Genomic DNA, 12,035 nt, shown 5'->3' on the forward strand with positions numbered 1-12,035 from the left:
ATCTTTGCCTTCACTTTTCTGTAGGGCACAAATAATGCCTATGAATTTGTAGACTCATGGACTTCAAGTTACAAAGTATTATTGCAATGTCCGATTTCCTACATGACAAAAGCTGGTAAAAGCTTTGGAGGCTTCTATCAAGTGGAGAATCATGAGGGAAGAAGCCTGTACAGAAATAACATCCTATGAATTTCAGTAAACGCACTGAAAAGAGACAGAAAAGAATATAAAAATTTGGACTTTAAACCTCCCAACATTTTAGCATATGCAGATCTGAAGTCCATTTCTAGAACATGAAGTGATCTTCATTACTGTCTGTCATCCCCTATAATCTCCCACTCCACAGCTTCTGAGGCAATTCTTACAAATGTGCAGTTGTCTGCTGACAGTTTCCTGCTGCTGCTTTGGCAGGGAGGTAGGCCTGTTAGAATAGTCAATGCTTGTCTCATAATTGCCATACAACATATCTGTGTGCAGCTATGTATAGATTCTAACTGCACACAGCAGTCTCCTTGGACCATTTACTCTAACTTCCTGCAGGAAAAACACCCTATCAATTCTCTGAAAATCCCTAAAAGCCATGATTAGCCTCCTAGAAGTCCCGAGTTCACTACTGTCCTGTCTCCTTTTGTTGACAGATAAAGACACCTTTCTGGTCACATTTGCTCTCTCAGGGTGGTGAAAACTTGAAGCCTCAAGTGCTGTTAAAGTTTTTCTGATGCTTCCTGTATGCAAAAGGCAAAACTAGCATCAACACTATCCAATTTTGTCTTTCCCCACCCTAGTAAGGGCCTTGGGCAGTAGAGAGAAAGCTGCTGGGAGCAGTGATGATGAGCAATCCTTCCTCTGAATGATTCAGTCATCTGAGAACATATTAGAGTAGTGTTGCCCAACTGGTCTCCCTCCTAAACTTTAAAACTTTCAACAAAGGGAAATGCCAAGTCTTGCCCCTGGGGAGGAACGGGGTTCAGCTTTGCAGAGAAGGACCTGGAGCTCCTGGAGAACAAACTAGACATGGGCCAGTAACGCGCCCTTGCAGCAAAGAAGCCAACAGCTCCCTCAACTGCTTTTGGAAGAGCATTGCCAGTCGAGGGAGGTGATCCTGCCCCTCTACTTAGCACTGGAAAGGCCACATCCAGATTGTTGTCTCCAGTGCTAGGCCCCCCAGTACAAGGGGAACATGGACGTATTGGCATGAATCCAGTAAAGAGCCACGAAGATGATGAAGGCACTGCAGCATCTGACATATGAGGAGAGGCAAAGAGAGCTAGGAGCGTCTAGCTTGGAGAAGAGAAGTCTCAGGGTGAATATTTTCAATATGTATAAATACTGAAGGGAAGGTCTAATGACAACAGAGCCAGACCCTCCTCAGTGGTGCCCAGGGACAGGACAAGAGGCTATGGGAACAACCTCAAACAACACAGGAAGTTCCATCTGAACACAAGGGAAAAAAAAAAAAAAAAAAAAAAAAAGCTTTTTTCTTTTTTTTTTTACTGTGAAAGTAACAGCACACTAGAATAGGATGCCCAGAGAGCCTGTGGAGTCTCCATCCCTAAGATATTCATAAACCCAACTGGATGTGATCCTGGGCAACCTGCTACAGGGGACCCTGCTTGAGCAGGAGATTGGACTAGACTTTTTCCAGAGGTTCCTTTCATCCCAACCATTCTGTGATTCTGTAAAAATCCAACCCTCCACAACTTGTATTATAAAGTGAAGTGTCAGACTAAAACTCGTCAGGAAGAGGCACAATGCAATATTGAAAGGGACTATCTGGGCAATTTTAGGTACCTAAACCTACCAAAGAGCAGGTAGTCTGGATTCTGCTCCCTGCTCATCTAAAGAGCTTCAAACATGATGGTTCCAAACCCCTGTAAATAAAAAGAAAAAATAAAAGGCTTTCAAGCAGTAGAGGTGAGGGTAGCCTCCATTCCTCCTGTTTCATTGCACATAAAGGAAAATGAGATTCATAAAACTATGGAAAAATAAGCAAGAGGAAGCCTAACTCAGAGGACTGTGTATTGGGTTTTATTTAACTATTTTATCCTTTAATTCCTTAGTGCAAAATGCACAAGCCCTTCCCAGAGCTCTTGATTCTTCTTTCGTCTTCTCAGTAGGATTAAAGATAGGTTTTAGATCCTTTATCCCAAAGATAGGATAATGACAGGATTCCTCATGATGGCCATGACTCTTACATTCATTTCTCTATAGGGGCCCAGTTTCAACAGAAGGCATGGAGAATGATCCTCTCTCCCCCTTACCTAGTATTTATGGAAGGGAAATTAGCACTGGTGGGTTTGTGCCATTTAGGCTAGGAAGGTTGTGAAACCCTAGTTCCTTATTTTTCCTGTGATTACTATTCAAAATACAAGAGTGGCAGCTGCCACTGTGTCTTGAGCAGAATTTGCTGTTTTCTGCCAGTGTTAGGCATGGTCCAAGTGTTAGAAGTGAAGAGGGAAATAAACTGTCTCCAGGAAACTGGTTAGGTACAGGTGCCTCCTTGCCAATCTGTTAATCTTCAGAGAGTTATGTACCTAGCAGTTCTGACTGGAAACTCCTGGGCACATACAGGAGATTATAGGAGGTATCTGTGGACCTTTCACCATAAACACAGATTCTCATCAAATGTTAAGTGATTTCAGGATGTGGCAGCCCTAGAAAGTAAGTAGCTCCAGTATCTCTGTTGGTCTAGAAACCTGAATTCTACTAAATTCAGATTTGAGCACCACAGTAAATGGTCAAAATAAGATGTTAGGATCACCTCCTCCCTAATTATTAACCACTATCCCCGTTGTTACTCTTGAAATACCTCTGTTAAAGATCTAGGAAGACTTTTAGCACCTGTTGGCTTCTCTAGTGAAGCAACTCAGCTAGGATTACAAAACTAGAAGTGACCCCAAGAGACCCCCTGTATCTGAGAGTTCAGTTTCCTGCTGTTGCCAATATAAGGTAAACAATCTCTTTGACAACCTTGTTAAATCCCGTCACAAGTGTAGTAAGAGCTTTTCTCCTCATTTAAAATTTGCTCCAGAAAATGACTACTCTGATAATTAGGAACCTCCTCCTAATTTCTAACCAAAATTTATCCAAGGATGATTTATAGCTGTTTCTTTCTTGATCAGCTACTGTTTCACAAGCAGCGGAGAAAAACATACTTTGACTGTGCCAGTGGATGGTGCCTTGTTGGGCTGTGAGAGTCCCCAGCAGAACAGAACTAGAACTCAACTAGCAGTGCTCACAGACACTGTGTTTTGGGCATAACACTTAACTAACCCAATGATATACTGTATATAACTGCTTATAAGCAAACTTCAGCTTAAATGTATACATTTATATGTATACGTACATATAAATATATCTAGTTCTGTGATTTGTCTATGCTTGAAATTTATGGCAGATTACAGAAGTTATCACACACAATCTCTTCAGGCTGAGAAGTGCATTGGGTTTAGATAACTACTTCCTAACCACCAAGCTACTAGACCTAAGCTAGTCAGAGGCAGTAATATTGCATACATGTTGGGAAAGAGGCCACTGCTGTACCATAGGTGTTTTAGGTTGTGTTCAGTGCTGAGTCAGATATCCACATGCCTAAGATGTGTGCTATATTAGTGTCAGGTCTTTCAGAGGACTTAAGCATATGACTGTAGTTTCTGACTCCCAAACACACTTAAGCACAAGAGGCAGCAAGCCAAGCAACTCACTGCAATCAAGTACTCATGTGCCTGCACATGCTCACGTGCTATGGGCCTTGGACACACAGGAATGCCTGGCTTCTCAGGTGTTTATGAGGGAAAGATTTTGTGGACTCACTCAAGGTGCCTCAATTTTTATTAAGTGCCAGGTAAGCATCACAGTGCTTACAAAAATTTGAGTGTTCAGTACATACATCAAACTGAGGCTGTACTTCATTGCACCAATGCATGGATATGCTCTCAGGAGTTAACTATAATGACACTGATTCTATTAGAGTAGAATGCAAAACCTGTTACTTGGAGGTAAAGGTGATTTCAAGGGAATTGGCTAACACTGAAGTGTTCCTCATGCCAAGATGCAGCTATTCTTGAAAAAGCAAAAGCCCTCAAAAACATTGCTGCAAGGCATTCAACAGGTAAGAGGGTAACAAAAGGTTTCTCTTCCACAAACACAACACAGGACAGTTTGAAATCTGATATTGAAAGAGTGAGGGGAAGACAGGGTTTTTGTCACTGATCAGGAATACTGGGGAAGGGGGTGGGGGGGAGAGATGGATAGAAGTCACACGGGCCAGTAAAGGCTGAAAGTCAAAGGTCTTTATCCTAAGAATGTGGCAAGTTCCTTTAGCCCTAAACTGCTGAAGGAAACTCAGAAGGCCAACAAACTGACAGATAGGGCAAATTCCTGAAGAGAGACAGGCAAAACAAGGTTTCAAATAGAAGGATACATTTTTATCATTCTCCAGAACAAGCAGAGAAAGCATTACATTGTCCATAGTCCTGTTCCCTGTAGCAGCTCCCAGGCAGGCACACTGCAGTATGTGCTGATGTCAGCATGAACTGGCAGAGAGGTTTTACAGGAATGCTTTTAGCTCAGGGTCAGAAACAGGGCTAAGGAAGACAGAAAGGTACAGACATGGTGGAGAGGGACATAGCCTCATCACTGATGACCCTTACCTATTTCATGTCTCCTGAAATCTGTACAACTTATTCACAGAAACACCTCAAATTCATTCCCTTGGATCCACAATATTATGATCATTATGTGAAGAATACTGCAATTTAACCAGCAACTTTTCCTACAGTTTTCACCATGAGGAATGCTGGAAATGAAAATTACTAATACTGTTTCAGAAACTTTTATTGCTACCTATTAGGACAGCCAGAACAGGAAGGAAATGCTGTACCCTTTTTATCCCTTACGATTCATGAGGCACCAAGTCTCAGCCCTCTCATTGCTCTGGGATTGAATGCAGCCTAGTTTGCAACACAGATCAGCCTTACTTTCAGGGGCCATTCCAGATTTGTATGTGGGTGTTTCAGAAGGAAACATTTCTCTGCCAGGTGGTTTTAAATGAAAACTGGTGGCTGTTTTGTTGAGGCATTTGGAAAATCAGAACAACTTTTACTGAAGATAATGGGAGGGGGTAGTGATGGTATATGACTTTTATAATATAGCTGTGTCATCTGGATAGCACCATTGCATATTTGTAGCATGGCTCTACAAAATTATGGAAGTAAATTCTTGCCTCAAAATCCAATCTATAAGGGTTACCCTCTGGTAAGACATGTTTAATTCTTGTCCTAGGAAAGAAGTAAATGCTAGGCATATAGAAAAGGTAAATGATTTTAAAAATATAGCAGTTCCTATAAGATTTAAAATCATAATCCATATGAAAACTATTTGCTATGACCTAATTTTTGTAAACCAGTGATATAACTGAGTAAACAGGTTCATAAACTTTTCAGTATATTTTCTATGAATTTCTGACTATTTAAATAAAAAATCTATTTAAAATCACAATTTATCAGACTGATGGAGAGTCTAAACTGTTATTCTCTTGAATTAAAAGAACAGTTTTAGGAAATAAACTTTTAACTTTGGGCATCACAAATCTTTGAACATAATATAAAGTAATTTTAAGCTAAATTAACAAACTGTTTTTGACTTCTAAAAATTATTTTTAAAAGGTCTCCCACATCCTTTCAGTGAAACTGCTGAAGACTCTCAGAATTCTACAGAAATGACAAAAACTATAATTCCAGAATTCAAAAATGACTATACGAATGAAGAGCAGAAGAAAAAAGAGGAGGAAAATTTATCCTCTATCTCATATTAACAAAAACTGGACTGAGAAATTAGCATCTCGGCTGACAAAAGTTCATACTTGCAGTGACTACAGGATTTATAGTATTGCTCTACAACATCATCATAGAACCAGTAATCTTTTTTCATCAAATAAAAGGTAATATTTATAGGAAAGTAGCTGTAACAGATGACAAGGAATGAGAGAAGGATAAATGCAGTTTAGATCCTTTGAACTATTTCTCCTTTTAATATTTTTCTAATAAATAAAAACTAAAGAGGCAACCTTCACTTATGTTTCCTTACATTGACATTACTGACACTACAATGCATTTGATGAAAATCAACCATGGCACCTCAAAGATTAACCCCACCCTAAGCGCATCACACAGCAAAAGCAAACTGAACTCTTCCTCTTGGACCGAGATCCAGATACCACCTTCCTCGCATTAGTCCCAGTCCTAGGTGATACACAGCACTAGCAACTGGACCTTTGCAAATCAGCACCAGTGGGAACTCCACCAGTTCCTCTGGAAATCCAAATCCAGGCACCAAAAAGACAGAGGCAGCAATATAATGAAAGAATATAAAGTTCCAGCTTCATCACTTGCAATACATGGCACGGAAGTTCGGAGCCTGTGGGGATTTGATATCTCTGTCGGTTAACGGCAGCCACCAGGAAGAGCTGGAACCCACATCTGCCAACCGCTTATATCTGATGCAGCCAAAAGAAATCCCCAGACCATGTCACCCCTTCTGAAGGTCCCTTCCAAACACATACATATGTAATCAGAAGAGAATGAGATAAGGTGCATCTTACATGGTGGAGAGATTGTGGGTAACAAAAAGGTTTGTATATATTTCATCTACCTATTCTACCATTTCCCTCACAAAGTGATAGGCCTGAAGGGTAGTCAGAAAAGGAGAAAATCTGACTCTCCTCCACAGGCCACAGTTTTAATCTGTTTATTCTCTTCACTTACAGCAGGCAATTTGGTAAGGTTAGGTTTGAAGCCTCCTATTGATGAAGGAGGTTAGAAAATGTGGTCACATGCATTGTTTGGCAAGGAAGGGGAGGAAGAAAAGAGAGAGAAAGGGTTCAGCGGAGGCTGTAAGGTCCTGGTTTCCAAACATGGCATCTACCAACACCCCGAGCTCCCCACACCCCTCCCCGTGTAGCCAGGAGCGCGATAAACCCAATTCCCCTCCGTCCCACAAGCCCGCACGCACGCTTCCCCTCTGTAATGAGCAGTGCGACTAATTACATTTATTTTCTAATTATAAACGCTTTGTTGTCTACACAGCGAGCTGCCTCGCAGCCCCTGCCTGCCCGGGAGCCGGCGAGCGGCGCAGGGCAGCGCGGCCCCGCGGAGGGGCGCGAGCGGCGCGGCGGTTGGCGGCAGGGGCGGCGGTTGGGGGCGCGGGTGGGGCGGCGGTTGGGGCGCGCGGGCAGGGCGGCGGTTGGGGCAGCTGCCGAGCTCCCCACACACGCACACATACGGCCACCCCGCGGCGGGAGGGAGCCGGGGCCGATCCAGGTGGGGGTAGCACGGCAGTTTCGGAGGCTCCCGTGAGCAGGGAAACCCCACCCCGCAGTCCCTCCTGGAAGAGGCGGCGCCTTGGGGACCCCTAAGGCTTCCCACCTCGCCCCTCACCGCCGTGTCGGGGTTTCCTCCCTCCCCTCCGCCCGCCCTCCGCCGCGCGCTCCCTCGGGGCGGGGAGGGCCGCCGTCCCTCTCTGTCCCGTGGCGCCGGGCTCCGCAAGGCAGCTCTGCCTCACGAGGGGGCTCCCGCGGTGGGGAGGACAGCCCAGGGGGAAGGAAGTTATGGGTCGGGGGCGGAGGAGGACTGGGGCTCTGCAGTGCCAGCCCCGCTGAGGGGTCCCTGCAAGGCGGCCCGGAGCAGGGCGAAGCCGGCCCCGGGCACCGTCCTGCTCCTGGTGTGGCTGCGCCCGCTCCCCCCCGCCAGCAATCGGCGCATGAATGAGTGACTGAATGAATGAATGACTGGCGTCTGCTTACTTGAGCATGGCCTCTTCTTTCTCTTCCTCTTCTTTCTGCCGGTCCATCACTGCCATAATAATGTTCCTCTCCTCCTCTGTCAGGTGGCTCAGGTCAGGCAGCTCCTGCATCGGGGGGGGCACCGTGGGTGGGCGAGGGCCGCGGGGGCCCACCGAAGAAGACATTTTTTTCTGCCTCTCCCTTACACCTTCTACCTTGGCAAGGCAAACCAATCCAGCCTCTCCCCCGCCTCCCTTCACTGTGTAGTCCTCTGAGCAGCAGCAGCAGCCGGCAGCGCTCTGGCAGCAGCGGAGGAGGCGGAGACCGAGCCTTTCATGGTTGCTTGCATCCAACCCAGCCCGGCTGCTGCTGCTTCCTCCCTTTGTTTCGGCGGCTTCAGGGAGCTGGGGGGCTGCCGCGCCGCCGCCCGCAGCCCATCCTCCTGGCGGGGGGCGCCGCGGCACGGCACGGCACGGCTGCGTGCGGAGGGAGGGCTCCCGCTCGCCGCGGCCGGGCTGCGTGCGGAGGGAGGCGGGGGGCGCCGCGGGCCGGCCGGCAGGGAAGGGCGGGTGCTGCCGCCGCCGCCGCCGCCGAAACGCTCCGCCGCTGCGAGCTTGGAGCTGGAAGGAGGAGGGAGCACGGGGCTGGTGCCGCTTAGGCGGAGCCCGAGCCGCTCCGCCGCCGCCTCCTGGGCGGCAGCGCCGGCTGCCTGTGCCGGGGACGCGGACCGGCCGCGCCTCTTCCCCACGGTTCCCCTCGCTCGTCCCGCGGCCGCGCGTTCACGGAGTTGGCCCTGGCACTGCCTTTCTCCTCACGTCCTCCCGTGGGCTCCTGCAGCTCGGGTGCGAGCTGGGAGCTTGCCTGAGCCCCAGCGGGACTGCTGCCTCGCCTTGGGCGCGGGCCACCCTTGGGCTCCGGGCAGCCGCGGAGGAGCTGTGCTGCAGGCTTTCTGCAGTGTGGCCTAAGGTAGCCAGGGGGACCTGGGCTCCCTGCCCTGCCCAGGAGCCATGGGAGCCCCAGCCCCCGGGGCTTCGGCCCCCTTACCTTGAGCCACCTCAGTGTCCACTCTACCAGCCCTTGCTTTGGGCTCCTCCACTTGAGCTTTACCTCCACTTGCCTTATGAGCTCCTTACCCACAGTAGCTGGGCACTCACGAGCTTCAGCTATTCCCCTCCACGTTTCCCTCCAGTTGGTGGGTGCTCACATCTCTTTTTTTCCCCCAATGGAACCCACCCAAACTTGCCATGAAACGTGCCATAGTCCAAACCATTCAAGCACACAACAAAACAAAACACTTCTGTGCAGCTTCTGTACTGATTTCTGATTTACTAGCTCACAACTTGATTTGGGGGAGTTGGTAACTAATGCAACAGCCCTTCTCCACAAGAGATTATCTGCATGTAATCCACTGGCCATAACTCATGCTTATGCTCATGCTTATCAGCTCTGACCAGTGGTCTGAAGAGTCCCCTATTCGAACACATGCATATCAGTGAAAGAAATTATTCGGGCTATTTAGAAGTGCAAAGCTGAAAAACAGAGAAAACTGCACTTTCAAATAAAATGCAAACTACTATTAACACACGTTGACACTTCAGATCTCTCAGTCATGCTTCTGACGAGGTCACAGCATGGAAACAGCTCTAGTTTCTAGAGAGATCGTCTCATGGGCACGAACCAAAGGAAAAAAAATCTATGCTGGCAGTGCTTAATGCTTCTTGCTGCCAAACTCACTGGGTCTGGAAAAAGGAGAGGGACCAGCTTTCAGCCAGCTGAATAACCTCTTGCACAAATTCTGAGGGCTATGAACCTTTTTAACCATTTGAATTTAAGAGGAATTACTGTGGCCATCTGCTTGTGTCTCCCCAAGAGATTTCCTGCAGGAAACAAGTTGGTAATATAAATTAAAAAGAAAAACCACTAAACAGTACTGTGACCACCAAAACTTCCACTGATAATGTCCAACTTCAGTCTCTTTTATCCTGCCTAGAAAGTGAAGTCTCTCTACTATTCCAGCATATGATACAAACTGAAACTTGAATGACCAGATGGCTCAGAACAGATTAACGTGGTGTTAATAAGCAAATCACTATGAAGGGATGGTAAATATAATAAAGTCACAGTCAGTTAAAGACACAGACCCTCCAGTAATCTGAATGGTGATTTGTCCTAGGATCTGGCTATATTATTACTGCTAGGTGTAGTCTTCCTAGCCAAATATTAGCCTATCAGTAAAACTACTTTCCACCATCTGTGACAAGCAGGGAAGGTAACCTTTCTGTTAGAGATTGATGCTGAAGATTTTTTCTGTTCATTAGCAACAGGCAAAAAGTACAGCATCCAACTCATCCCGAAGCCCCAGAAGTTTGAGAGGCAATGCTTTAAGGCCAACCCAAACAAAATATTAAAGGCTTAAGACTATATGATCTGAATGTCTCCATGACAATTTTATAAAGACGATGTAACATGTGAAGTGTGTAAGCTATCATACTATCCTACTATCCTATCATACTATCCTGTTTATTTTTTTATTAACTACTGACACAATCATGTAAATCTCTTCTGTCTTACTTCATTAATTGCTATATGCTGGGACAAGCACATAGATTGTTATTATTACATGTGAACTACCAAATAAATACAAAGAGTGTGAGGAGACTTCACATAAAGCTTCTTAAGACTTAAAAAAGTTTTTGCAGAGTAATGATAGAAAAAGTAATGATGGAAGTTAGAATATGCATTTGCACCAAGTTGATATTGTCAATAAAAGTGTATTCAAAGCAGAAGATTTTACATTATCTTATATTTTTGCACAAGGAGAGTAGAATTTTCCAGAGAAAAACATTTTAAAAAGCCACAAAAGCTGTCTCATTTTTCATAAGGCTACATTAGGAGACTCAGTTCATATCCTAAGGATTTCAAACCTTCAGTGGTCATTTTCTGAGTTGCACACATCTGCTTTGTAAATATGAAATGTCTGGCATTGCTATCCAGCCAAAGATGCATGGAAAGCCCAATCTAGTTCAATATGTCCCATCCTGAAGCTGAAATGATACATGAGAAATTAAGAGGATTTCATTGCCTGGCTAGTAAGAATGTCCCCTGATCGGAAACATCCAAAGTCTTGTCACTGATGGGCACCCTATTAACTCCATTTCTTTGAAGTCCTATTTAGGGAAGACTGCTGTGAAATCTAGATGGAATATGAATATAACTATTGGAACACATCAAATAAATTACTTTCTTGAACTTTGCTGTCTTGAGAAACCAATCACTATAATGGAATTTGTGATGAAAAACTCACTTTTATGCTGATTCCTTCCAAATAAAAGTAATAAAGTCTTCTGCTGTTCATTTAATTGCTCACTTCTAATTGTAATGTTTCTCAATTAAAAATGTTCCTTGCATTAAAATCATCTGAATTACTAAAATATATATTTGTGCTTCGCTAACAAGTTCAGCCTTGGTAATAAAGAAATGAAACTGACTTTCTAAGTATTTGAGAATCTTGAGTTTCATTATGCTATGAAGTTGATGGTGTAAAGTCTAGCTGTAGAACTGTAGCTAGTGGTGTCCCCCCGGGGTCACTGCTGGGTCCTATCCTGTTCAACTTATTCATCAATGACCTGGATGAAGGGACAGAGTGCTGCTTCAGCAAGCTTGCTGATGATACCAAACTGGGAGGAGTGACTGACGCGCCAGAGGGCTGTGCTGCCATTGAGAGAGACCTGGACAGGCTGGAGAGATTGACACAGAGGAACCTCATGAAGTTCAACAAAGGGGAATGCAGAGCCTTGCACCTAGGAAGGAACAACCCCATGCACCTGTATAGGCTGAGGGCTGACCTGTTGGAAAGACACTCAGTGGAGAAGGACCTGGGCAACAAATTGGCCATGAACCAGCAATGTGCCCTTGTAGCCAAGAAGGCCAATGGTCTTCTGGGGTGCAGTAGGAAGAGTGTTGCCAGCAGGTGGAGGGAGGTGAACCTCCCCTTCTACTCAGCCCTGGTGAGTCCAGTTCTGGGCTCCCCTGTACAAGAGAGATTTGGCACTATTAGAGTGAGTCCAGTGAAGGGTTATTAACATGATGAAGGAACTGGAGCATCTCTCCTATGAGTAAAAGCTGAGAGAACTTGGCCTCTTCAGCCTGGAAAAGAGAAGACTGAGGGGGCTCTTATCAGTGTGTATAAGTATATGAAGGGAAGGTGTCAAGAGAACAAGGCCAGACTTTTCTCAGTGGTGCCCAGTGAGAGGAT

General features: G+C 45.6%; 1 protein-coding gene across 1 annotated transcript in view; it reads right to left on the minus strand.

Annotated features, from left to right (window-relative positions):
• Positions 1–7,965, minus strand: part of LOC134138905 (regulating synaptic membrane exocytosis protein 1-like) — a 128,319-nt gene extending 120,354 nt beyond the window's left edge. The window contains exon 1 of the mRNA XM_062573094.1: positions 7,802–7,965. Coding sequence (XP_062429078.1) covers positions 7,802–7,965 — 164 coding nt within the window. The remainder of the gene's footprint in view (positions 1–7,801) is intronic.
• Between the last annotated feature and the right edge of the window lie 4,070 nt (positions 7,966–12,035).

The sequence above is a fragment of the Rhea pennata genome, chromosome 3 (genome assembly GCF_028389875.1).
Source record: "Rhea pennata isolate bPtePen1 chromosome 3, bPtePen1.pri, whole genome shotgun sequence".
NCBI classification, from domain to species: domain Eukaryota; kingdom Metazoa; phylum Chordata; class Aves; order Rheiformes; family Rheidae; genus Rhea; species Rhea pennata.